We start from the raw sequence: 27,696 nt of genomic DNA, 5'->3' as shown, positions 1-27,696 counted from the left end.
TATGTCCTAATATTTCAGAGACAGCAGCTGCTAATTTTGCAACAGTCCATACAAATTGTAATTGTAAATCATTAGATGCAAAAGGAAAAACACTGAGAAATTTGGTCAGTATCACTTATATTACTCTGTTACCTTTTAGAAGAGACCATGGCCATGTCTAGTCAAAGTGGGTGAAGAACAGGAAGCATTTTGTTTTAGGTAGGCCTGTGTCTCTTTAGGTTTGTGGACAAAAAGGGTTTAAAATGAGAGCACATTATTTATGTTATTGGGTGGCTGTGGCTCAGGAGGTAGAGCAGGCTGTCCACTAATCAGTAGATTGGCAGTTCGATCCCCGTCTCCTCCAGTCAGCATGTCACAGCATCCTTGGTTTGTGAGAGTGTGTGAATATCTAACTGAGTAGCAGATGGCATCTTGCATGGAAGTCATGGGCCACCAGTGTATGAATGTGTCTGAATGGGTCTATGTGACAAGTATGTGTAAGTGTAGTGTTAACTAGAAAGGCGCTACTCAAGTACAAGTCCATTCACCACTGATGTCTACACATCTACTTTTTTGCATATTAAACTTGTTATTAAAAAGCTGGCTCATGCAGTCCTTTCACTAATGTACAAATTCATTTACAGCTTCCTAAATTCATCTTTACAGAGGCTGAATCAAAAGCTCATTACATCAAAACTTTACTTTCAGTTGTCATTCAGCTCATAGAATAAAGCTTGCCAGACAATACTGTGTGTTTTACCACTGCCTTAATGAGTGCACACTTTCTATTTCTAGTCTGGTGGAAAGTCAAGTGGATTGTGATAAATGTGGAATCTATTCTTAAAGAGCAACTTTACGCTATAAAGTATTACTTAACTGTAAGTGTGTGCCAGCCCACTGTAGCACAAATTGCATTGAGAGTGCACTTTTAGAGCAATTTGTCCGGTACCGCTCAGCCACCTGAAACCTGATTCCTCATTGGTGACTCAAAGATTCAAAACTTATATACGATGTAAAGAGGCAGAGGCATCAAAAATCCATATTTTTCCTCTTACTTGCTGTGCTGTTCACCAGTCTAGATTGTTTTGGTGTGAGTCGCAGAGTGTTGTAGATATCGGCCGTCAAACACATCTGCCTTCTCTCCAGTATAATGGAACTAGATGGCACTCAGCATGTGGTGCTCAAAACAATAAAAAATACATTTGAAAAACTCAACAGCAATGTGTCTTTCCAGAAATCGTGACCAGGTTATTCAAAATAATCCACAGACCTTGTTGTGAACAGTTTCATGTAGGAACTATTTTATTTGTACTGTAGTACACCCACTAATTGTATCACCACACAAAAGGAAGGGTGCATCTACTCATGGGTGAGAGGCAGAGACCTGCATTGGGTCAAGTACCCCTCTTGTATCCTGCAGTTGACCTGCAAAAAAGGTGATTTGCAGGTGATATATTATTTTAATTTTATTTCAGAGTTTGGTTCTGGATGGGAAAAAAATGTGCCAGTCTGATTGCAAGTGTTACAATATTTAAAAATAGATGGGAATAATGATAATCTAATTTAATATTTTACCATTTTAATCCATTTACTGCTGACTTTTTGTGTCGGCTGTCTTCTGTCCAACCTGGAATTTAAGAGATGCTTCTAACAGGCATGTTAACTGTGGAGATGCACTGCTCAATATAATGAAAATAAGACAAAAAATAATAATTTAAATGATATTTCCTGAATTATTTTTGTTTTAAAATACATTTTCTTAGTTTCACATGTATGAAAAGTCTCAAAATGATCACTTTAAACATGCTGCCTGACCGAATTATTTGAACAGAGCATTATAGGATTTACAGTTTTGGGTTGGGCCGTGAATCTTGTTTCAGTGGGTCAGGTTGTGGAAGCAATTGCTCATATGTGCAGGTGAAGGGGCGGTGCACTATATAACGTCACAGTTCTTGTTCGGGAGTGGGTCTTGCAAATTAGACCTGTGCAGGATTCTGACGAGAGGGATGTGCTATATCTCCAACACTCGGCAACTCACCAAAACAATCTAGACTGATATAGAGCACTGCAGGGGTGACTTGCTCTTTTAAAATAATTGGAGATTCAGCGGAATCTGTTTCCAGTTCTGCACACATTTACTTTGTATTTTATATGTATGGAGAAATATTTATGATTTCACTCAGTTAACTCCAAGAATGTATAGCCTAATGATTAATGAAGTTGTCCTACAGCCAAAATAAATTATTCGACATTGCTGGCAAGTAGCAGTCCTGTTGAAGATACTAAATCCCAACATGCTGCTGGAGAGCTACTCTGAGTAAATATCACTTTTTAAAATCAGATTATTCTCACCCTTGCTCTCAGCCAGCAGCTCCTCTGTCATGAGTCCGTCCTGCCGGTTCCCCAGGACGAAAGCCAGGAAGGAGAGGATGAGAGCATCCAGGATGCCCATGATAGCCAAGATGTAGGCCCAACGCACTGAGCAAGCCCCCAGGCTGTATTTGTCCGTCTGCTCTCCGCACATCCTCCGCACCTCGTCGCTGTCCCAACCATCAGGGTAAATCATACAGCCCAGCACCAGACAGACCCCTGAAGGATGGGTGAAAGACGGACAAGAGAGTTGGCGTCATTAGGAGGGAAAGTGGATGAAAGAGAGGGAGGGGGAACAAAAGGTATAAGCAGAGCATAAAGGAGTTGGGGGGGGGGGGGGGGCGTAAAAATGAGGTCAGGGATAATGAGATTTTGTGGGGAAATGAGAAATAAAAAAGAAGAACAATCATTTCAAGTGCTCTTTTAAAAAAAAACAACGTCCACCTGATTCTCCTCTGTGGAGATTTGCTGCGTTTCTGTTGCATTTATCACATTGATTTTCATTCCCTCCCTTAGGCGGGAAGTAAGTGTCTAGACACAATGAGTGCGAGTGGAAGAGCAGTAAAAATAGCAGTAAACAACCTCAGCAACAGTCAAAGCCAGACACAATAGCAACGAGAGATTATTAGAGTGTTGTAGCTGCTCTGATAATATAGTGTCCTGACAAACTGCCTGGGATTTCCTCCCATTCACATAGTTTACTTGTTTTTCTTACACAGCTGCATGGATGTCTCTCCCCCTTGGATTTTAAATAGTGGTAATATTAGATTTTAACTCGCTGCTCTTCATTCTCAGTTTTTCACCCAAAGGGTAAAATCTCTCTCATCCTCAATTTGGGTGTCTCTCATCTTCAGTTTAAAAGAGATTCTTCTCTGAGGTGATGCTGCGGCAGAACGGCACAAGAAGAAAAAAAAATTAAAAAAATGAAAGCCCGTGCACAGTCTTGCAGCCTTCTCTTCTTCTTTTGATTTTTTTTAACTAAGCTCTCCTCATTCTCAGTTTTTGCCCAAGGGGTAAAATCTCTCTCATCTTCAATTTGGATTAGGTTCTCCTTTGAGGTGATGTTGCAGCAGCATAGCAGAAGACCTGGAAAAAGAAGCTGACTGCACAATTATCCAGAGTGCATTGCACATTAATAATAAAACACACACTCCCCACTTCTTTATCCCCTAAACACATGCTTGCGATGTTTCCTCCCTGAATGCTGCTTGTTTGTGTAGCAGGGTGTAGGCTTTTCAGCATTATTCTAGTTTGCTACCCATGTAATCTGCATTTTTAAATACCTGCATGCTGCTTTCATTTGTACGCCCTTCAAACTGAAATGCATGTGTATATAACTTGTGTGTCCTTATTTGTATCTCCCAGGGCTCTGCAAAGTCTTACAACAAAAAGTGAGATCTTCTCCTCTTGTATGCATACACAAGCTGCCCACACACTCACACACTGCAGTTTGTTACAGTAATGCTGCAGTCTTTAATAGTGCCGAAAGACATCAGGGGGTGTTGGGAGACGTTTCGGCGAGAGAAAGCGAGTGAGAGTGAAATTACAGGGCAGTATATGCCGCAGACAAACTGCATACCTAACAGAGCAGAGCGGCCCCTCGACTCCTCCCACCTTCCCCCCACGGCTCCAACTGTCATAACAAAATTCACATGCACACAGAGGTTCAGAGAGCAGGGACTCAGGTACTTATTCAGGCTCAGATGGACGGATGGAGGAGCGCTGCAGTGATCATTTCCATTTCAAACATTTCTATGCATGAAAATGTTTCTTTACTTTGTTTAATAGCTATGGAGCAAACAATGTGTGACCCTAGTTTTATGAGAGACTAGATTTTTTTACTGTTTTCACTGACTCACCGATAGACAAAATCAAAAAACAAAAGCAAAAAATTAAAGGACCAGTGTATTTAGAAGATTTAGGGGGATATACTGGCAGAGATGGAATATAAGAGGTCTGTTTTCTTAAGTGTATAATCACTTGAAAATTAGAATCATTGTGTTTTTGTTACCTTAGAATGACCCATTTATATCTACACAGGGAGCAGGTCCATGTCCACATAGTCGGCCATGTTGTGTGGCCATGTCTCTACAGTCGCCCAGAAGAACAAACGAAACACTGGGTGTTTCTCAAAGTCAAGGAAGGATCCTGAAATAGCTGAATTTCAAGGATGCTATGTCATCAAATCCCCCCTAAGGGCTGTTCCAATGTCAAGGATGCTTCAGACTCTACTGAGGACTGAGTCCTTCTTTCAGAGAGTTTTCAATAATGCATGTGTGGATCCTCAGCTGGTATAGAGTACCCACAATTCTTTGGGCATGATTTGCTGGTGAAGGTGGGGCCTCTTCAATGAAACCTGCGCCAGTCAATATGTCATTTATTTGGATTAATATCTCCAGAGGTTCTTATGATACATACAAAATGCATACAAAAATACTGACAGAACCCTCATAATTTACACTTTCCAATTTGTCCACTGCCAAATAATACAATGTTTAAAATACCGTCATTAAGATAAAACATAAAAGTTTTTAAAGTACTCATTTTCAGCAGTGATAGAGCGCTAAATGTAATGCAGAAATATATTCTCCATAAAAGTCATGTGACTCTGAAAGTACTGCTTACTTTTGTTCAAATTGTACAACAACATTAGAGAGTGCCAAAATTATCACAGTATCCTGAAACCCATCAGTCTGCTGAGGATTAATGACGTACACCCTGGGACACTCGTTAGTCTGTTCCAGTGTGTGCTCACCAGAGATGGGGACTCGAGTCATTGTGACTTGGACTCAAATCGACTCGAGTCGCTGTTTTGATGACTTGTGACTTGACTTGACAAAAAATAAAAGACTTGAGACTTGACTCGGACTTGGAAGTTAAAGACTCGGGACTTGACTTGACTTGAGACACGATGACTTGAGTGTTATTTACATCATGTTTTCGGTTAAAATATAAAATTAATAAATTAATTTAAAAAAATAATGTTGATTACCCGGTAGGAGCGCAGGCTGAGAATGGCGTTGTCATGATTGGATCACTAGCCTGTCAATCAGTCATGCCCTCTCTACGTACCTTACGTGTTTATTGGAGAAACAGGCCCTCTTATATCAGATAGGCATCAACATGTCAGCGGGATGGGTACCGAGAGTCATCGTCTTCGGCTTTCGGAATTACCATTATTACGGCAAAAGACGAACAGCACAGTGCAAGACATGCGGCATAAACATCTCGGACAACTTCAAACTTTGTTCGTCATTTGAAGAGCCATTCTGCCCAGTAAGTGCTTGTCAATTAGCTAATATTATCTGGTTAGTCGGTAGTTAGCTAACGTTAGTTTGATACGATACGGGGTGGGGTGGGTCGGTTTGGTGGAACTTGTTTTTAATTTATTTGCTAACATTAACCCCAGAAAACGTGAGCGAACATTCCGACCGGTTCATCACAAGACCGGCTATACATTTTATGAACGAGCAACACAGGGTTAAATGAGCTAAATGGGTGATTTTGGCCGCTGCCTTGGTTAGTGCGTGCGTGTGTGTGTGTGTGTGTGTGTGTGTGCGCATGCACACGCATGGGGGTCGTCCCTGCAAAGTAAACATTGCAGCAATGAAGTCAATGTTTACTGGCAGTTACTTATATCTTGTATTTTCACTTTATTAAGATCAGATTCTACAGGTAAAATTACAATAATAAGGTGACATGACTTGGACTTGACTTGACATAACCTGTGACTTGACTTGACTTGCCCAAGAAAAAATGACTTGGGACTTACTTGAGACTTGAAGGTTAAGACTTGAGACTTACTTGAGACTTGCACATGTGTGACTTGGTCCCATCTCTGGGACTCACCAAATGCTAGGAAGGACTCTTGCCTTGCCTCTGCAGGATCCTTCCTTGAAAGGACTCGTCCTACCAAGGAAGGATCCTTGACTTTGAGAAACACCAACTGACTCTAGATAGAGCCATTCATGTTGGCCATTGTACTTAGCAGCATCTCCACAACAATCAATCAATCAATCAATCAATCAATCAATCAATCAATCAATTTTATTTATAAAGCCAATATCACAAATCACAATTTGCCTCACAGGGCTTTGCAGCATACGACATCCCTCTGTCCTTATGACCCTCGCAGCGGATAAGGAAAAACTCCCCAAAAAAAACCCTTTAACGGGGAAAAAAAACGGTAGAAACCTCAGGAAGAGCAACTGAGGAGGGATCCCTCTTCCAGGACGGACAGACGTGCAATAGATGTCGTACAGAACAGATCAGCATAATAAATTAACAGTAATCCGCATGACACAATGAGAGAGAGAGAGAGAGAGAGAGAGAGAGAGAGAGAGAGAGAGAGAGAGAGAGAGAGAGAGAGAGAGAGAGAGAGAGAGAGAGAGAGAGAGAGAGAGAGAGAGAGAGAGAGAGAGAGAGAGAGAGAGAGAGAGAGAGAGAGAGAGAGAGAGAGAGAGAGAGAGAGAGAGAGAGAGAGAGAGAGAGAGAGAGAGAGAGAGAGATGCAGGTAATGACAGTAGGTTACAACAACATTATTGAAAGTAATAATATTATAGTTATAGTTCTGGCTACTGTGGTACAATATGTTGAAAGTATGTATTAATATCTGGCAGTATACATGTGTGACAATAGTCATATGTGTATAATAACAGTAGAAGTATGACTAATGATGGCAGCAGCAGCAGGAGGCATCTGGCAGGACCACGGCAGCAGCACAACCACACACGTCACGCTGTCCAGGCACCGCTGTGATATAAGTTAACCTGAGAGACAGTGGAGCACAAAGGCTCCAGAGAAGAAGCCGAGTTGGTGACATGCTGTACGGCCGAGTTAGCAAAATGCAGTAATAGAATACGAGAGAGAGAGAGAGAGAGAGAGAGAGAGAGAGAGAGAAGGAGAGAAGGTGCCCGGTGTATTATAGGGGGGTCCTCCGGCAGACTAGGCCTAAGTCAGCCTAACTAGGGGCTGGTACAGGGCAAGCCTGAGCCAGCCCTAACTATAAGCTTTATCAAAGAGGAAAGTCTTAAGTCTAGTCTTAAATGTGGAGAGAAGCCAAACAGCATCCAAAAAACACAGAATGTTTACTAGTTAAAATCACCTGGTTTGTTTGTTTTGGAGAGGATGAGACCTCTGTAGATAATTCGGCTCCTGCAAAAAAACTCCTGAATGTCTTGATCTTAAGTTATCATAGAAAAAAGGTGAGCACACATTAGCAGGTGCTGGGCTAGCGGCCATCTGCGACAAGCTGAACAGCACTGGGGAAACACTGATCTGTAGCATAAAAGTATTTTATTCAGTGTTGCTACTGGTTTTAATCCCCTGGTCTTTATGTTTTGGAGAGAAAGTGACCTGCGGATAATTCGGCTTCTGGTAAAAGCCTCCTCAACAATGAACACCGAAGTAATTCTTTTTTTTTCCCCAGGTATTTTTATTGAGCCCATTGCAGTGTCAGCATTCATTTCATTTTATAGAGAAGAGTTTTGAAATAGTAGGTTCACAGATGCAAGAGAACATGAACATGAACATGTAAATGTGACAAATCATATATGTATTAAATGTGCATAAAGTAAAGAAAAGGGGGAAAAATAGGGAACTAAGTCTAGGTACAGGACTTCTTAACCCCTTCTATGTCCTTATCCCTTACCCTTGTCTCATTCAATAACTCATACTCAGAATGGGATATTGTAGAAGAGTGGGTTACAACTCAGGAACTGTACTTTGTGCAAGGTATGATATGAGAGGTTGCCAGATTGTGATATATTGTGGGAGTCTGCCCTTTAAGATGTATCTTATCCTTTCCAAGTGTAGTGTGCTGGTTAGGTCATGTGGCCACATATTGTAAGTTGGAAATCTTGTTGCTTTCCATGACATTAGTAATAGTTTTGCCATAATGATACAGTAGGAGAGGAATTTTTGTTGGGCAATGGAGAGTTTTCTTAATGCTTCAGATACCCAGGATGATTAGTATCATTTATTTCTGAGATGCTGTTGAAGACATCAGACGAAAAAGATGCAACCTTAGGACACAAGACAAAGCTGTGAGAAAAGGTTGCTTCTGAGGTCTGACATTTATCACAAGTTGGAGACACGTTTGGATATATGTTGTGTATTCTGGCCTTGGTGCAGTGGAGTCTACACAGGAGAAGAAGCTGCAGAAGTGGCTGCAGTCTGCAATCCTCACTGCTCGATGCCTCTAAATCCTCCACACTGCTCCTTTAACTTGGCCTTGACTGGTTGTGAGAGAGCTGTGCTAGAGCCTATGTCACTCAGCCCACCTGAGTGCTATACACTGTATAACATCCCAGTCTGTCAAATGTCCTCTTGAGTCAAGTACATGATTCAGCTCCTGCATGAGTGTCACTGAAGGCATTGACGTATTGTGACCAGGGACAGGACAAACGGTGAACAGGTCCACTTCTACCTGCATCGCAAGACAACAAACCTCTTCAATCTGCGTGCCTGTCCACCTCTCGAAAACAAGTCTCCACTGACAAAGACAGAAGGTGACTGGTGGCTGCAGAGGCTGCAGAGCAGGCCCTGACTTGACATTACATTTACACGGATGTGTCAGTGTTGTTAAATCAAACCACCCTTTATTCTTCTCTGTAAAGTGTAAAGTGGCTCAGGGCAAATGCCAGCTAATATCTCTAGCTCCAGTACCTAACAAAGACAGTCATATTTTCCTCAGTGTCTGGCTGACTGGTTTGTTCAGCAACACAAGATGTTTGACCAACACTTAACATTATAACAATAACTGTGCTGAACTCCAGGTACTCAGAGAGGGAGTTTGATGCCAGCACAGAAGAAAGGAAACAAAGCTGCGTCTTTATGTCCTTGACTTCCACTAAATGACTCTGTCTGACCTACAACCCAAACTAAGTGACTAACGGAGACAACAGTGTTTGAAATTGGCTCAGTATCAAGGGAGACTAGTGCAGCCAGCAGCTGCGAAACAGGCTGGAATGTAACCACTTTAGGCACATCCACCGTCACGTTCACAAGAAGTAGCCCAGTTTATTTTGCCACTGATAGGCTCAGATTGTTATTCTAAATGTCTGACAACATTACAAAAAAGATCCCTACAGAGACAGACCTTTATGTCAGGAGTAAGGTCCTTTTTTTTGTTTAATTAGAAACAGCCTAAAACTGCTATCGCAAAACCCACCAGACTGCATTTCAATTAAAGGTGATTTTATCATCATAAAACACACTTCATTCAAAGTCAGCAGAAACAAAACAAATCTCACAAAGCTGTCTCGGTTTGTCCTTCTACAGTGTCAAAAATGATCAACTCTGGTCTGGTTGAAACAAACCCTTAATTTGCTCAGGTGGATGTGAAAATAAACTGTCTCTTTACAGGCTAAAATGACTGTTTATTTAAATGGAGTCTGGTGGCTGTGGCGACAGCAATGTCGGGGCTGTTTCTGGTTAAACAAACAGGAACTTACTCTTTAGTAAAAAGATCTATCTCTGTAGGGATCCTTTCCAAAAATGTTTTCAGACACTTACAATAACAATCTGAGCCTGTCAGTGGCAAAAACAAGCTCTTTTAGTGGATGTTGTTACAATGCAGTCAGTATCCTAGCTGCCAGCTGCAGCCCACTCCCTAAGTATTGGCCCAATTTAAAAGAAATTTGTTCCCATTAATCACTTAGACAGAAAACATGGGAATATAGAGTCCAGGTTTAGAAAATACAAGTGACCCTTTAAACATCACCATAGCTGTTAGCAAAAACAAACAGTAGCTAGGCAGCTCAGTAATTTTTTGGTCGAGTTTGCATCGATGTAGTTTTGGCCTTAAGAGTCTATTGTTCAATTCTGACGTTTCTGCCTTTAAACCTGCAGTAACTTTCTTTCCACTTGGGGGCAGCAGAAATACCCTAAAGCTTCTATAAAAAAACTGTTTTGCAACCAGACCAGGCATCTAATTGAGACAGGTGTTTATTTGTCAAAATGTGTAGTCACAGCAGGTTGGTAAAATTGTTTATTTACACATCCAGCAGTTATGGAGCAACATTATTATTCATTTGTAGTTGTGCTTCTGTCTACCTGGTGAATGTAAATTAAATTTTCACTCATTTTGGGGCGACCTCTAGGTCACCCGGTAGAGTGTGTGCCTCATGTTGCCCGAGTCCTTTGCAGCAACCAGGGTTTGATACCAACCCGCGGCCCTTTGCTACATGTTATCCCTATCAATAAAAGGCAAAAATTCCCCCTAAAAAATAATCTCTAAAAATAAATAAATAAATACTCACTCGCTTTTAGTTCTGTTTTTGTTCTCTACCAAGTCAAGAGAGAAATATTTGTCCTTTTAGCAACTAAATGCTCCACTATGTTCACCAACTGAGATTTTCAGCTTGATCTTATTATCATTTATTATCTTTATAACCGTTTTAAATATCTTAGGACCATTTTGGAAATAAATATTCTCACTTTAACATGTCATCTGGGGGATTAGTGTTTTTCTTTTGTGGATCATCAAATCAAATGAAGGGTGAGGGCACGCTTTCACAACAGTGAGAACTCGAGCATCTTCAGACTTAGTTTGGAAAAATGGGCTCAGTGCTTTATTTGTTGATGCTGCCCGGAACAAGCTAACAACAAATAGTATGAACTTGAAATTGAAACTATAAAATGGTTGTTACAGACATAAATTAATAATAGAACTGACTTTGAAATCTGCTCTTTTAAAGTGAGCTGTCCATCCTGACGTGCTGAAAAGCTGAACTCATCAGTCAGCTGTCACGTTATCAGGTGACCTGAGGGGGAAGCCATCTTTCTTATCTCTCTGAGTGCTCCTCCATTGGGGGTGTGGGAAATATGCAATCATAAACAGTGGTGCACTGAATTACTTTTTTCACTCTGGAGCAAGAGAGATCCTACCAGCCGGGCTGCTTCTCACTGCATAAATGCTATGCATATCACGGGGGTTTATGTAACAGCTTTCACTTAACAGAGGGAGGGCAAAGGAAGCCCAAATAACATTTGATATTCTGCAAGTCAATACACATTTATTTTCTCTCCCTCATGATGCATTCACTACAAAGGTAACAAAAGCTTTTCCAGATCCTTCTGGGTGTCTCCTGCACGCCTTTGGCTCGATTCAACGCCATCATGAATATTACATTCGGGCTCAGGAGGAGAGAGAAGAGGCGCGCAGAGCTCCAGAGCAGGTGAGAGAGAGGAAGAGACTGAGGGTGCAGGAAAAAGACGGATAAAAGAGGCGAGCACCGACAAACGCTGATAGCATCAGGGGACAGAGACCAAAAGAGAACAAGGAATACAGGCGCAGTAAAATATCTGTCACAGGAATGAATGCTATGAAATATCTATCCCAAAGCCTGTTCCTGCAGATGAACATCTCTGAGGGATGCACCAGCCAGGATTATACCAACAGAGGGTGCCACATATGCCGCTCCTGTTTCCAGAAACAGCTTGTGGTAGAGGAGGAGCACATGTCCCCTCAGTGCACTGTAACAGTAAGCCCGGAGTCAGCTAATCCATAACCACAGAACACGACCAACCGCATAACAGGACCCAGCAGGCCTGTTCCAGCATCAACTTACATAATGTAGAGCTTCATCAAAATTCAGAACTATACAACCTCACAGTGCACACCCATGCTAATAATACCAAAGGAAGAAAGACTGGTTCACTTGAGGCTTTCACACTTACAGAAGGAATTAAAAAAAAAACCTTTAATATAATATTATCTTGTGGGCAAAGCAACATGACATTCATATGGATTTAAATATTTAAAACATTTAAAAAGACTTTTCTGCATACATTCTGAATATATTAGCAACATCTAAGATGATATATTAAATATGCTCTGGTGCATTAATTCCAGTGTCTGCAGGGACATACTGTAGAGGATAGTGGAAGAAGACAAATCAGCACAGAAGCAAAATGCAAATTTTTGCTAAATATTAATACTGGAGTACATATTCATCAAAAAACACAAAGCACTGTGAGTTTATTATTAGCAGCATTGATGAGCCAGTTTTTCTGCTTGGTATTTTTCTTGTTAACAAAGATAACAAGCCAAATGTGGCACAGTGATGATCCTAGACTCTGGGGGCCCCTAGCAAAGAAACCCATCAAGGCTTTTGCCAGAGGCCGAATTATCCGCAGAGGTCTCTTCCTCTCCGAAACAAAATGACTAGGTGATTAAAACCAGTAGAAACAGTGAATAGAAAAGTTTGCCGCTACAAATCAGTGTTTCTCTGATGCTGTGTGGCTGCTAGCCCAGCACCTGCTAGTGTGTGCTCACAGTGGTGGTGCACTATATTGTGCCTTTGTAGTACATTCATTCAAGGGGGTTTATACTTGTGAGTGGGGGGACATTGCACCTCTGTCATCATGAGTTAATTAAAAAATATATATATATAGAAAACATGTAGTTTTTAGTCCCCCTGAATCAAGAAGTGTGGCTTCTTTAAAAACCATTGGTTTTGTATCAAAAACAGCTTCATCATATAACAGAGTAAGTAGTAGAAGCCTGGTTAGCTCGTATGCTCGTTGCCTGCCCTACAAGTCATTCTGATAAATGTAGGAAACCAGTGACTGACATTAGAGAACATGACGCAAGATGAGGGAAAGCGAATATACCCTTGAGGTAAATTATAACACTTAATCACACAATTAATATGTAATATATATATATTTTTTTTAAATTCCAGTGATGTGAACTCACTAATTCCCCTGACTTTGGTTGCCTATGTATGTGCGTCATGCACGTGTCCTTTGTGCCAGTTAGAAATAATTAATTAATTAAATGATCAACAGAAAATTAATCATCCACTATTTTCTTTAATGTGAGAATTTGCTTATTTTCTTTTAGATTATTGTAAATTCAATATCTTTTCTGTTATTTTTTTAATAGAGATGCAAAGATTAAGCAATCAGTTGTCAATTACTAAAATAATCACCAACTAATTTAATAATCGATTAATTGGTTTCAGTTATTTTTTAAGAAGAAAAAAGTCATATTCTCTGATTCCAGCTTCTTAAATGTGAATATTTTCTGATTTCTTTACTCCTTTATGACAATTAAGTGAATATCTATGGTTGTGGACAAACCAAGACATTTGAGTTTGTCATCTTAGGCTTTGGGAAACACTGATCAACATTTTTCAGCCTTTTCTGACATTTTATAGATCAGTGGTTCCCAACTGGTCCAGCCACTGGGTCCAGATTTCTCTTTAGTCATTAGTTCAAGGTCCACACAGTTTAATACATTCAGCATCATACTTGCATTTGAACATGTCACCGAACTAGTTTGCTGTCTCTGTTAAGTAGCTGTATGTTAGTCACTCACTCTACAGCAGGAAAATAGCATTAAAGCTCTTAGAAAATTAAAGCTCTGTGCTGGAAATTCACTGTACAAAAAATACAAAATAAAGTTTGTATTTTACAAATTTAACATCCCGCGAGTCATTTGTGGTCCATGTAAAAAGGACCTGCGACCCACCTCTGGGCTGCGACAATGAAAGTAACCATCAGCTGCAGCCCTGTTTGTAGACTGAACAGTTAAAAAAATGGGTAACACTTTACTTGAAGGTATCTACATAAGGGTGACATGACACTGTCATGAACCTGTCATAAACATTATGTACATGTCATAAACGTTTATGACTGCTGTCATTAAGTGTCATTCAGTTTTTGTAATGACAAGTTGACATTGTTTGGGTTGTCTTGATTATGACACCTTGACATTAATCAAAGTGACATTACCAGAAGTTGTCTTTGTCATGACAAGTTGGCATTGTTTGGGATGTCCTTATAATGACAACTTGAGAGTAACCAGGATGACATTACCCGAAAATGTCTTTGTCATAACAATAATAATCATTATGTCAACTTGTCATAAACACAAAAAGAAATGTCAAGTTGTTATGACACAGATAACTTCTGGTAATGTCACTTTGATTAATGTCAAGTTGTCATAATCAAGACAACCCAAACAATGTCAACTTGTCATTACAAAAACTGAATGACACTTAATGACAGCAGTCATAAACGTTTATGACATGTACATAGTGTTCATGACAGGTTCATGTCATAGTTATGACAGTGTCATGTCACTATTATGTAGATACCTTCAAGTAAAGTGTTACCAAAAAATGTAACCGAGGGATTAAACAGTAATGAAAATAATTGTTAGTTGCAGTAAGTGCCCAAAACACCAATACTGTACTTTAAGTCTCAATATTTAGCATTTTTGGGCAGTTTTTGAGACTTAATAAATGATTTACAACACTTAATGGAGATGTACGCAGATATAAGTGTTAATTCATGTATTGCCAACAGCTTTAACTCCTCCTCTGGACACTCACAAAAGGAGGCTGGTGTATAAACACAAAATGAATAACAATAGTAAAACACAGTTGTATAAAATATGTCTCCTTATAGGAGAAGTTAAAATACTCTATTTTAATAAACACTGAATAAATGACCTTATAGCTGCTTACAACTACATTACAGTAGGTTAAAATGAGTCTATTTAGTGTTTATATACGGCTTAGGAATCCTAAATAGGGACTTAAAGTGAAGTGTTCCCAAAAAAACATTATCTCATTATCAGTTGACATCTGCTGGCTTCACCCAGTCGCACCGCACCGGAGCAAAACTTCATGCTGCACTAATAAATGGCGTTCTCCAAATCCTGGCAACAGAAATAGCAGCACACCTGACAGAATGCAGCTGTCAGTCGGAGCGGAGACGAGATATTAACTGACGGCATTATCCTACCCTTTCAGCTTTGCCCTTCTCCTCGTCTCTCTCCTGCTCTCTCTGGAGAGGAGCTGCAGACAGGCGCAGAGAGAGGAAAGACAGATTATGAAGCAGGGTGAGGCAGAGACAGAGAGAGAGAGAGAGAGAGAGAGAGAGAGAGAGAGAGAGAGAGAGAGAGAGAGAGGAGAGGAGAGGTGATGAGAGACAGAGCCCATGCAGGGTGCCATGCCTCAGCCCTGTGTGTGGCCGCCAGCAAGTACCCAGCACCACGCTAACGTCATGAGCACTGGCTAACCATATGCTGGAGCCCCTGGGCGGAGCTATTCTCAGCATTTACTCCTTTGTGTCTCTTCCACACACCTCCCTCTGTTTGTCTCTGTCTCTCCCTGGGACCATGTGAGCGCAAACCTGGACTGAGAAATGCTTGTTGGCTAACAGCAGCTTATGTAAGAGACCGTAGGTAGGGCAGATTAGGTGCGAACAGCTCCACAGGAGAGTCTGAGGGCAGGCCAGCAGATGGTACAGAGCGGTGTGATGGCAGTAGATTTGTCAGAAGCACATTGGCTCTTTTTTGCCCAAAGAGACAAGTAAATCCCATCGATACTGACAGAATCCCATTGCCTCCGATAATCTCTGTGTGTCATTTGCAAGTAGTGTAGTTGACTAGAAGTCCAATGTGACCTCCAAAGCAGCAGCTTGATTGGATTTGTGTCTTCTCTGCAGACAAAGAAAAATAAATCTCATATGCTGTATATTGCATTCAAAGACTCCGGTTTAATCTACCGCCATAGCATCTGGCTCATGTTTTACTATTACACTGTCAATGCAGCTGCATGTCTGAGCGTGCTTTCAGTGTTTCGGCATGTCATCGATTGCACTGGGTGGCAGATGGAAATACACAGTTCCCTCCATCACTTACACATCTGCAGAACATCTAAGCAGCCATGAAAAGGGATTCACATTTTTTAAACTCCCACAGTCCTTTGTGGATCCCATTTTCTCCTCCCTGGCTGTGACAAACTGAATTATGCATACACACATCATCCCAAACTGCTCTATCTCACACTGCATATGGATCCTCTCCTACCGCAAACACACACATGCACAGACATGTATGCCGGTAAACATGCCGCTCTTTGTGTAAAATATACACGGCGGCTTAAGTGCTGAGCATCATTTGTCACTTCTCATAGTGACACATCTTGGTGCTGGTGAATAAAAGAGTGTGTTTACTGAACTGTAAGCCTCTCTGGCGAATGAGCCCACGGCTGGCAGAGTGGCATTTAAGGTAAAAACTAAAAGTCAGCTCGAAAAAATGAAATCGGCACAGACACTCTGGGAACAGCTTTGAGTGTTTATCCCAGTGGGGCTCCCCATGAATATGCATAGGTAGCTTTGCTTTAATATAATAGCTAATGCTACACTCCCACAGGTGAAATAGTGACCTGAATGTGGGCACAGTCCTCAGTTCAAAGTGTTCCGTGCGCGGTCTTTTATGCATCTTTTATGAGACACAAAAAGACAGTAACATTATTACTCACATCCAAACAGAACAGAATAACAGCTTGCGATTGTTCTTCATTGGTTAGTAATGCGATCTGCTACCCCTAAAGACATGGTTCATCCCTGACATTTGTTGTTCGCGTTGCTGTTCTCAGCATTGAGCTGCAGGCAGAGTGAGACTCCTGCCAGTGCTGAGGCACAGTGTGACCGTGTGGCTGGGTGCTCAGATGACTCACGTTGCTGAGACTGGAGACAAGCAGCCCAAACACCACACTGTGGGAGAGAGCAAAATAGCCTAAAGTTTCAGGGACCACATGGTTGCTTGTGCATGTTTTAACGGTTTGACGACAATCTGTGTGCATTTTACATTTCTGCAGAGCTTTTTTTTCAAAGCATACTGGATGTTGGAGGTTTCTGAAAGCACATGAATTCACCAATAAGTAAGGGTTTTTAAAACACTGCCTGCTCACGACTGCATTATACTAACATTTAATGACTGGGGAAAAATAAAGCAGGCTAAATTTTAACTGTGGCTCATCTCTCTCTAACAGTGGGCCTCATGAACAAACAAAACATGAACAAACATCATCTTATTTTTGTTTTTATCCACATTTTATTCTCATTTCATTGGTACCCATTGATATCTGGGATTCACCAGTGTTTTCTGTCTTTTTTTTGCTCTTCTCTTAGGGTGGTCGAGTGGTCGAGAGCAAATTTTCCAAGGCATGGAAACAGTTTTTAATTTGATGGACATAAAAAGTCTTAAAATCTTAGTTACTGTGTGTCCCTCTGCTGACACGGCATTTACAGCATCTGGGTTTTTTATTTTTCTGCCAGTACTGATGCTCTGCAAAATCACATTTACTTTGTATAAGTTTATTTAACAGTACTTTGATTTCACTACTGCAAAAGTTCTTCTTTTTATTTTTGGTGGCACCTCTCCAGTTCTCGAGCATGTGCGAGAGTATTTGCACACAGCCAACACCTAAAGAAACAGTCTGGTCACTGGAGGAACAAACTAATATGAGTTTTGTGTGGGCAGAAAAATAACACATTCTTTTCTTCATTTTAAACAGCTTCTGTTGAGCGAGTCCCTGCAGCAGAGCCTCAGGATGTGTATTTGTAACTTTATTTTTTCTGTTCTTCATATTTTTTGAGCATGTTCAGGAGTATTAACACACTGTATTAAAACTTATCTTAATTGCAAATCAACAGTTTTACCTCTGTGTTTTAGAATTAAAAATCTTTAGTATCTCATATCGCTGAGCTTGTCAGAATTCTGTAAGCACAGTTTTTTCCCTGCTGTGAGTCTGTGTATTAAATGACCAGGGTCCTGACAAAAACCAGGAACTATGGGGCGTCGGTGGCTTAGTGGTAGAGCAGGCGCCCCATGTACAAGGCTGTTGCTGCAGCGGCCCGGGTTCGAATCCAGCCTGTGGCCCTTTGCTGCATATCTCTCCCTCTCTCTCCCTCCTTCACGCTTCACTGTCCTGTTGATTAAAGGCAAAAAATGCCCAAAAAAATATCTTAAAAAAAAAAACAGGAAATATGACCACATTATTCCACTTCTAAAATCCTTACACTGGTCACCTGTCACTCAGAGCATTGATTTCAAAATCTTGCTGCTTGTGTATAAATCACTCTGACGCTCATCACCCAAATATATCTCTGATATGCTTGTGACATACCTGAACCTGAACATACCATGAACCTTCTAGGACCCTGAGGACATGTGTCAAGAGTCAGAGCAAAACATGGTGAAGCAGGGTTTTGTTATCATGCAGCACAAACCTGGGATAACTTCCTGGATGATGTCAGACAAGCCCCAACTCTGACTACTTTCACATCAAAGCTAAAAATATTCCTTTTTTACACCACCTACATCACTCTGTAATGACTGCAACCTTATTTTTAAACTCAGTTTTAAATCATTTTTAATAATCTTTTTTATCTTTGCACCTCTTGTCGGCACTTTTGCTATTTTTAATGGTGATTTCTTATTTTTGTTTTATTTTTTTATTGCAAATCATTTAGTAATTAATTTTACATTATATATAATTTTCTTTTTTCTTTTTACTCTTCTCTTTTTTTGCTCTGTAAAACTATTTGAATTGCCCTTGTGTACGAAATGTGCTATACAAGTAAAGCTGCCTTGCCTTCAAGTCAATTTAGGAGTGATTGCAGGTTCTATTCCTGTGTTTTGAATTTTGGTCGTGGTACCTGCTGGATTGTACCATTATATAATGGTTAGTTAGATGGTGTCTTTACTGAATGAACAGTGGTAAAAATAATCAGGACTGCATTTTCATAGCCCAAAAACTAATTTTAAGGAAGAGCTTTTTCATCTGCTTCTCATGCGTCCAAAACTGACGCTAGAGGGGCACCTATAACGTCACTGTCTGATGCGCAAATCCACTGACCAAGTGTTGGTGTTTGATGATTTGGGAGTGAGTAAGAATGTGTTGCATTCACCCACTCACACACACACACACACTGACACATTGCTGACAGCAGAGCTGCCATGCATGGCACTTGCACATCCATCAGGAGCAACGTGGACAATATTGTCAGGTTAGAAGTGTCATGCTGTGTTTTCTGGGATTGAATGAGGTTAGCAGCCACTATGCAAAAGGATTTTAATTCGTAATTTGAGCCTTTGAAAGTCTGAATTCTTTCATCTTGCTCTGCTACCAAGGGAGCCTGTCCTCATGGTTTGATCCTCAACTCCACATGCTTCACGCTCTGCAGGATCCCCCCAGTTATTTCTGGTATTCCTTTGTTTGCATTTTCCAGGCTATGCATTATGTTCATAATTATGTGCATGTCCTGGTCTCTGATTGGTCTTCCTCACATAATTATCATACTAACTGAGTAATGAAGATACAGTCCCCACTTCACCTACAACGCTACGTCTGTGAGCCTCATGTAGCCGAATGATGAGGGTGTAGAATAAGACTAATTAATCTAATCTCTCAGTCCAGGCTCTAATGAAGTGCGGGCAGCATCAACCCCCTCCCTCTTCATGCTGGACAATCCAGACTTCTCTCTGGCTCTGACGATGAGACAATGAGCGCCAAAGAGCGATGGCCTAAGACTATGACAATGATATGCCATAATTGCATCCAGATAAATGGGGCAATTAAGAGTGTATGATCTATATAGTGGGAGGAAATGGAGTGTGAAAATGTGTCACCACTTAAGTCTGCTTCGTGGCTCCGGTTTATGGGGTCAGAAGAGAACAAAGGAAGAGGGTTATATATGTGGGGTTGGTGCTTTTATAAAAGCAGTCTATTGTGTTATAATATGTGTCAGTTTTCTGTGGCTATAAGAGGAAAATAATAAGAAATACAGAAGTTAGAAATGTATAGTTTCACGCAGCACAGACATTCGTTTAGACAGCTGGTTGGACACAAATTTAAGACAGTTCTCCAAAAAACATGTATATTTCCGAAGTGTCAGGGATACAGTGGAAAGTGGAGCAAGAGAAACTTTTAAAACTGATTCCAACTATCTCCCCTGGAAGATGATGAACATGCTTCTTGAGATGAGCTGTCTACAGTCCAAATCTATTTCTGCTTCAGTTGCTGGCAAAACTCGGTGGTTGCTGGAGGGGAGCAAGGAGCTTCCAGGCTTCCTCTGTATCCCGCCCCATCAACATCTTCAGCAATGTTCTGCACAACGAGCACATAATGCCCACAGCTTACCTATCAATTCAATTCAAAAGATTAGACGTAGCAAGAAATGGCTTATTACATCAAATCATCTCTGTTCTGCACCAGGGCAAGTCTTGGAAGAAAACTTTTTAACCATCTTGCAATGCTGCAAATAATCTTCCCACATGAACATATTGCATATCATAGCGTACCTGTAGGCTGCAGGAAGCGCTCTGACTTTTACAATGGGGAATAAAACTCAACAAGAAGGAGAGCTTTAGAAATGTAGTTTTGAGTTCAGCTTCAGAACAAGCCTGATGTGTGAATCCCAAAAAAGAGACTGAGGAAGAAACTTTGCTACAGCATTAGCATTTTTCAAATTCTTGATTTACTAAAACAGGTTTAAACAACCTTAAAACCTAATTTATGTCTTAGTAATGTGTACACTAATTGCTAAGATACATCTGTAATGCCATTTAATATAAAGCAGTCTGAACAGGAAATGACAATGGCATCAGGAGCCGTAACATGACCTCCAAGAAAGCAGTGTTAGGAGAACCAACAGTATCTGAGATTTGGGGACAAACGTGAAAATCTTTTCTTCACAGTTTATTTAGAATAAGCAGGTAAAACGGCACTGAGCAAACGCTGCCACAATTGGTTTGTTTTTAGCCACCTAAAAAAGGCCCACTTAAAAAAATCATAATCAGTTTAAGTGTACGCCATATTTAGAATATCTCTATTGCTTTACCTGCTGTTACACAGCCTTTTTCGATGGGGAAATTGTTAATTCAAAGCCACCATAAATTATTTTACTTCGCAGAATACAGCTGGTCAACTGCTGCCTCTATTGGTTAATATGTGAGGTAAAGTGAAGAAACAGTTACACATATATAGTGTACACTTAAACTGATATCGATTTTTTTTGCATGGGACTTTTTGATGGCTAAAATATGTGCACTGTTGTAAATTTGGTTTATTAAGTCCTAGTGTAGCCACGTGTCTTGGTTTTACATACCTGAATAATTTATATAACATTAAACAGGGTGGAAGACGGTGTAACAGCTCCAAAAGCAACCACTGCCCATTTATTTTCTTCACTCCAAAACTCCCACACATGCATGAGCCCTCTAAAACAGCCGAACGTCACCCCAAAACTTCCTCTGTCCTACAGCAACTCAATATAGAACAGTCTGTTACACTAGCAATGCAACACAGTACATAAAATAAGCAAAGCAGACAAGTCAGATAGGTCACACCATCATGTTTTACTATATATATATATATATATATATATATATATATATATATATATATATATATACATATAAACGTTACAGTTATGGCTGAAAGTGACAGATCAGAAATAAACAAGTTCGCTAATTTTACATTCAAATCAATTGCCAGTTGTAAACTCAGGTGTGATGTTAGCGTAACGCCACAGTGATTTGGTCAATATGACATTAAACGAAGAGTTCGTAGAGCGGTCGGCACGCCCCAGTTTGGAGAAGGAGACAGGAGTACTGACACAGAAGCTAAGCAATGTACTGCTGTGGATGGGGGCAGCAGTGAAATGTATTTTAGCCACCTAAAAACATTTATATCAGTTTCACCTTGCAGTCAGACAGCACAGAAACTTAAGCCATTATACTGCTTCCTTTAAAGCCAGACTCCATTAAGAAAAACAGTGATTTAACATCACTGAACACTGAAGCTACTTGTCTACAGTTGCCTCGATCTGTTAGTGTGTTTGTGTAAATGTGTGACTTTGGTTTTAAAAGGTTTAGTTCAGATTCAATAAAGTAACACAATAACACAAACTTACTAACAAATTGATGCAGCTGTAGACCAGCAACTCCTGTGTTCAGCAAGCTAAAATGACTGTTTTTCTCAGTGGAGTCTGGTGGCCTTGATGAGAGCATAGATGGGGAACTGAAACGTTAACAGTCAGAGACATCTGTCTGCGGTGAGGTAAAGCTGTGAAAACATTTTCAATATAGCATACACTTAAACTGCTACTGATTATTTCTTCAGGCAGCTAAAATATGTTTTGTTTCTGCCCGTCTTCAGCAGTACATTGCTTAGCCTCTTGGGCAGTACTCCTGCCTGCTTCTCCAAACTCAGGGCGAGCTGACTGTCATCTACTGTAGGTTATACATTGACTATGGATCAGTACCTCAAACAACCACACTTGAGAAGATCTGAACTATCCCTTTCAGCTAACCTATCTATCTACATCTGTCTACCTCACTGTCTCCTTGGAGTAAATGATCAATGCCCTCTCGTCTTTAAAAGCTTTTTTTCAAATGGCTAAATGGTGTATGTTCAGACAGTGTGTGTGCTCCGACTCTTAATGTCCACACACATCATCCGATGAGACGGCGCCTCATTATTAGACATTGATTAAAGTAGGTGTTAGAGAGGAGAACAGGCTGCGAATGCCTTCAGGTGAAGCGGGACATGCAGTAGGAGGGACACGGTGTGCTCTGAAATTACCAAGTGACTCCACTCAAGTGATATAAGGTCGACACAAGAGTGAGACATGTGCCTCTTTAATAAATGTAGCACTTGAGGTTGAAGCAGAGGTGGGGATGCAGAGTTAGAGGGTGGAGGGAGGGGGAGAGGACTGGAGGGAGGAGTGCAGCGTAAACCGCAGTGAGCAGGCTGGGGTGGAGGGTTTATGTAACAGGTCCAGATGCAGCCTGTACCTCCACAGAGGATAAAGATTATTGGCAAGGGCAATGGGGATCAAAAGAGACCTTTTGAATTCTCTGTGAAAATACCGACTTGGCCACTGATTCAGGGACGATGGAGGCAAACAGCCACGGCTTAGGCAGTGCTCTGCCAGCCAACAGTTAACATAAGGAGAACTCACCCGGGACAGACTGAAGGGCTGCAGCAGAGCACCAACCTATGGTGGAGTCAAATTATGTTTATAACAGTAAAAATAACAAATTTTAAAAATAATAATTAAAATGAAAATGTTCATAAGTGCTCCCTCCAGCCAACGCTGTCTAACATAAGAGTGCTTAGGGGCCAGACTGGCTACTGTAGCTGACAGAAATTAAAGGTATAACATGTAGTTTTTCCACATAAAAATGTCTAAAAATGACTAAACCAATAGAAGAAATGTTTCCAACAATTTTTCAAACCCAGATAAATATGAAATATTAATAAAAGTTACGGACTGTGTCATTAGGTCGCATGTCAATGGTGACGTAACTCCAGTTACCATAGCCATTAAATGAAGGAGAAGAAGAAGAAGCAGACCGGATGAGACGTCAGAGAATGAATGTTACTGTTGCTAGGTTAAGCTAACTCGTCATGGATCACGATTATGCATTGATGGTTGCTGCACCTTCTGACACCGAAGCTGTCCCGGTAAACATGAGCATTTCTCTGCTGCTGAAGCTCGCTCTGCCAAACAAACTGCCACGGTCGGTTTCGGTTTCACGGAGTGAGGAACGTCAGATCTGTATCTGTTATATGTCTACAACTCCCATGATCCCACGCTACTTCGTGACGTCATCCAACTCCGTCTTCTGTTATTGTTTTGGTTTGAGACCCCTAGCGACGGAAAATTACATATTGCACGTTTAATAATGTATCATAGTCAATGGTGGAATGTAACTAACTACATTTAATGAAGTCCTGTACTTAAGTACAAATACTTTTACTTTACTTGAGTAAAGGTGATCTCTTTTAAATCCTTTCTTAAAGCATACTTTTATTAGAGAGCCTTTTTTGATTTTACTTGCGTTTTTAGTTCATTTAAACTGTCTTCCATTTCCTTAGTTTTTATACCAAAGGGTTTTTAATCAGTTCTTTTAAAAGTTATTGTTTTCATGTCTAAGTCTGTTTTGAAAAGCGCTTTATAAATAAAGATTATTATTATTATAGTTATTATTATTCTAATCTCATGCCACTCCCTACTTCTACTTCAGTACACAGAGGGAAATATTGTACTATTTACTCCACTATAATTATTTAGTTTAGTCACTTTACAAATTACAATGTTTGCACACACATGAAAATATAAAAGTGCAACTGAAATTGTTTTTTGATGGATGAGAAAATGAATTGGCTAATACTTTGATATACTTTAGGTCATTTTTCGTGCAAAAGCATTTTATGTTTCCCACTTCTACTAGGACCTGCTGTTTTTTTAAATTGTTTTAATTATTTTGTTTTATTAAATTGATTAAAAATGTTCTGCTTTGATTACTTTTACTCTTAATACTTAAATACATTTCCCTGATTGCACTTAAATACTTTTACTAAGTACTATTTTCAAGGATTAATGCTAGTATTTTACAGGGTGGTGTAAGTACTTTTACTTTAGTAAAGGATCTGAATACTTCCTTGATCACTAATTGTACTTTTTCATGTATTGCTGTAGAAAAAGATATTCAAATTTGTGAAATAAAAGCAACCATTCCTTATTTAAAATACTCCATTACAAATGTTTATTTAAATAAAAGTGTATTAGTTAGTTCATTAGTAGAAACAAACAAAATTTACTTAGAGTGACAAAAGTACTCATTATGGCCCCTGTTAGTGTCATATTATTGGATCATTATTATGTATGTATTATTATGTAAGCAGTATTTTAATGTTGTAGTTAGTTTAAATTGTTTTATATACTGGTCATGTTTTGTATGTAAAATCCTCATCTGAAAAATTACTAGTAACTATACTTGTGTTAAAGGTCCAGTGTGTAAGATTTAGGGGGGTTTAGTGGCATCTAGTGGTGAGGATGGAAGATTGCAACCAGCTGGAACTTCTCCTGATTAGAATTTCTTCAGTACTCATTGCTCAGGAGGTTTTTACCAGGAGCCAAATTATCCACAGAGGTCTCAACAAGAAGGCGAGGTGATTTAAACCAGTAAAAACATTGAATGAAGCAATTTCACCTTACATATTAATGTTTCTCTGATGCTGTTTGGCGCATCACAGATGGCCCACCAGCCCAGCACCTGCTAATGTGTGATCCAGACTTTCATGAGGTTTTTACCAGGAGCCGAATTATCCACAGATGTCTCCTGCTCTCCAAAAACCAGTTAAAACACTAAAACTAATCTGTGTTTTTCTAATACTCTTGTCACGGAGCGGCTGTTAACTATGGTGGCTGATGCAAAAACATGAATTGGCCTATCTACAACCAGTGCTTTGTTTGTCCTTTCCTGTCTACTGTAGAAACATAGTGGACTCTGGACGAGGACTATCTATGTAGATATAAACAGCTCATTCTTAGGTAATGAAAACACAAAGACTCTTATTTTCAGGTGATTATACACTAAAGAAAACACACTTATAATATTCTATTTATGCCAACATATCCCCCTCAATCCTACACACTGGAACTTTAAACGAATGCAGAGAAATGAAAAATGTGCTGCCCTCTGAAATGAAGTGAAGTAAAAATCAATCACCATAAATGAAAATGGAAACAAGTGCCTCATAACTGTACATACGTTTCCACTGTGCACCTACACACATCATACACCAGCAAGTTCTTCACTGTCCGTAGAGCACAGAAAGTATTTTTCATGGGTCACACTGTCCTTGCTGTCCCACCTCATCCCTCCCCCTGTGGAATAAATCAGCCGCCTCCCTCCCCAGCTTGAGCTGTGGCTTGAGCCAGGCCACTTCTGAGATCACAGGGATTAACTCAAATCTATAGTCTCCACCCTGCAGGGCTACAGGGACACAAAACACAGGGGACTCATGGTGGTTGCTTGGCCGGTGTTTAGAGTTTATATTCCACAGCACTATGCCCAAACTCACAGTTTCTGCGGGCTAATTAATCAGCTTCGATTTATTTGGTTTGATGTCCAAAAACATCTCGGGGTTCTTAAATTAAAACCAACTTAACACATTCGCAAATAAGGATTTAGTCAACAAATATGGAGAACATGCAGCACGTAGCCACACTTGTGATTCTCTTCCAAGAGGTAATTACTGGAAAGAAACACATGTACAGTACATGCATGTGAATTACTAAGTAATGTGATGGTGTGTGTGTAGATATCCATCACCCATCCTCTCCTCCTGCTGTCCACCATCATTGTTCCCCAGTGCCTCCCGCTGGCTATAATTAGATGGTTCAAATAGCTGTATGTGTTTCTAATTACAAACACGCAGGAGTGGAAGGTTGTTAATGCAGTGGTGATTTGAAAACAGATTAACTGGATAGACGGGAAGAAAACGAGCAAGCAAGAGGGATTGTTCTTCGTTAGGTGATTGTAAATGAAAACAGTTGAAATAAGAGAGACAGGTTGGAAGACGTGGACAGAAAAAGAGCGAAGGAGAGTCACGGCGATGAGTTTGTTCTCTAGAGATCATTCCTATCTCGTACTTGGATGTTGAGCCGCCTGCTACGAAGGTGCCACATGTGGATTAGTGCACAGGGCAGTGTTGTGCATCCAGTTGATTTGATTGAAAAAAGGTCGTGGGTCAGCACATTCTGTTTCAGCGCTGCTCCCGAAAGACCCGCTGAGAATACAGATCGGCTCTGCAATTATCCTGAACCGGCTGTCATCACCTCTCTTTACCACCTGACTGCCTCGACCGGCGTGGATTTCAGCCAAAGATGTCTGAAGCCTATTTAGGATTTGAGAGCAACTCTGTGGAGGATTCGTATTTCTGTTGCTTCAGATTCTCTCAGGTCTTGTTTGCTGTGCCTCTTACATCAATGTGAGCCCACTTTCTCATTCTCTTGGACACAAAGAGGCACAGAAACCTTCTTTTTTTTTTTTTACTGGTATTTCATAGTTAAAAGCACTGATGCACCGTGCTGTTATAACAGCAGACAGCACTCTCCTGTGTTGTTTCACTATCTTGGCGTTACACAAATCTGCCCCACTGGGTATCTGAGTTGATGTGCTGTAGAGAGACATTACTCCTTGTTCTGTAGCTGCAGCAGCACGAGTGACTGGACACATCAGACTGTTTCTAACATGATGATGGTAGCCGCCAGCCCCCAAACTGTCACACACTGCTGTAAAATAACAAAAAGGTCCAAGGTAAGATTAACCTCCTGTCACAGGCTGCAGTTCGGACGTTCCAGTGTAGCGTTTGTGAAGGTTTCAGGTTAGTCAACTACACATTCATACAATTGGATGAATTCAGAGTACACAGATTGTAGATAACGGAGGTCCATGCGAGGGACAGTTTTAGGGTCAGTGGAGATCCGGGGCTTAGCCCTAAAACCTTTAAATGAGTCTGGGGCTATATGTGTAAATGCACATGTTCTAAATATTGAGGTGGTTGTTTCCCCTGCATCCCCCCCAAAATCTACACCTGTGTTGTAGTTAGCGATTGTTTTAAGCCCCAGACACACCAAATTGACATCAAAGAACTAGTGATGACAAAGGCGGACTGTCATCTTGTGTTGTTGTGTCTCAGCCAAAATATTCCACCTGAACACACCGCAAAGACTACAGCCAAC

General features: G+C 40.5%; 1 protein-coding gene across 1 annotated transcript in view; it reads right to left on the bottom strand.

The window, feature by feature from the left end:
• LOC117262836 (LHFPL tetraspan subfamily member 3 protein-like) overlaps positions 1 to 27,696 on the bottom strand; it is a 45,564-nt gene that overhangs the window by 6,944 nt on the left and 10,924 nt on the right. The window contains exon 2 of the mRNA XM_033635993.2: positions 2,332 to 2,568. Within this exon, the coding sequence (XP_033491884.1) occupies positions 2,332 to 2,568 (237 nt within the window). The remainder of the gene's footprint in view (positions 1 to 2,331; positions 2,569 to 27,696) is intronic.

The sequence above is a fragment of the Epinephelus lanceolatus genome, chromosome 5 (assembly GCF_041903045.1).
Source record: "Epinephelus lanceolatus isolate andai-2023 chromosome 5, ASM4190304v1, whole genome shotgun sequence".
NCBI lineage: Eukaryota > Metazoa > Chordata > Actinopteri > Perciformes > Serranidae > Epinephelus > Epinephelus lanceolatus.
Note: the sequence above shows the minus strand (reverse complement) of the source record. Positions and strands in the feature narration are given on the sequence as shown.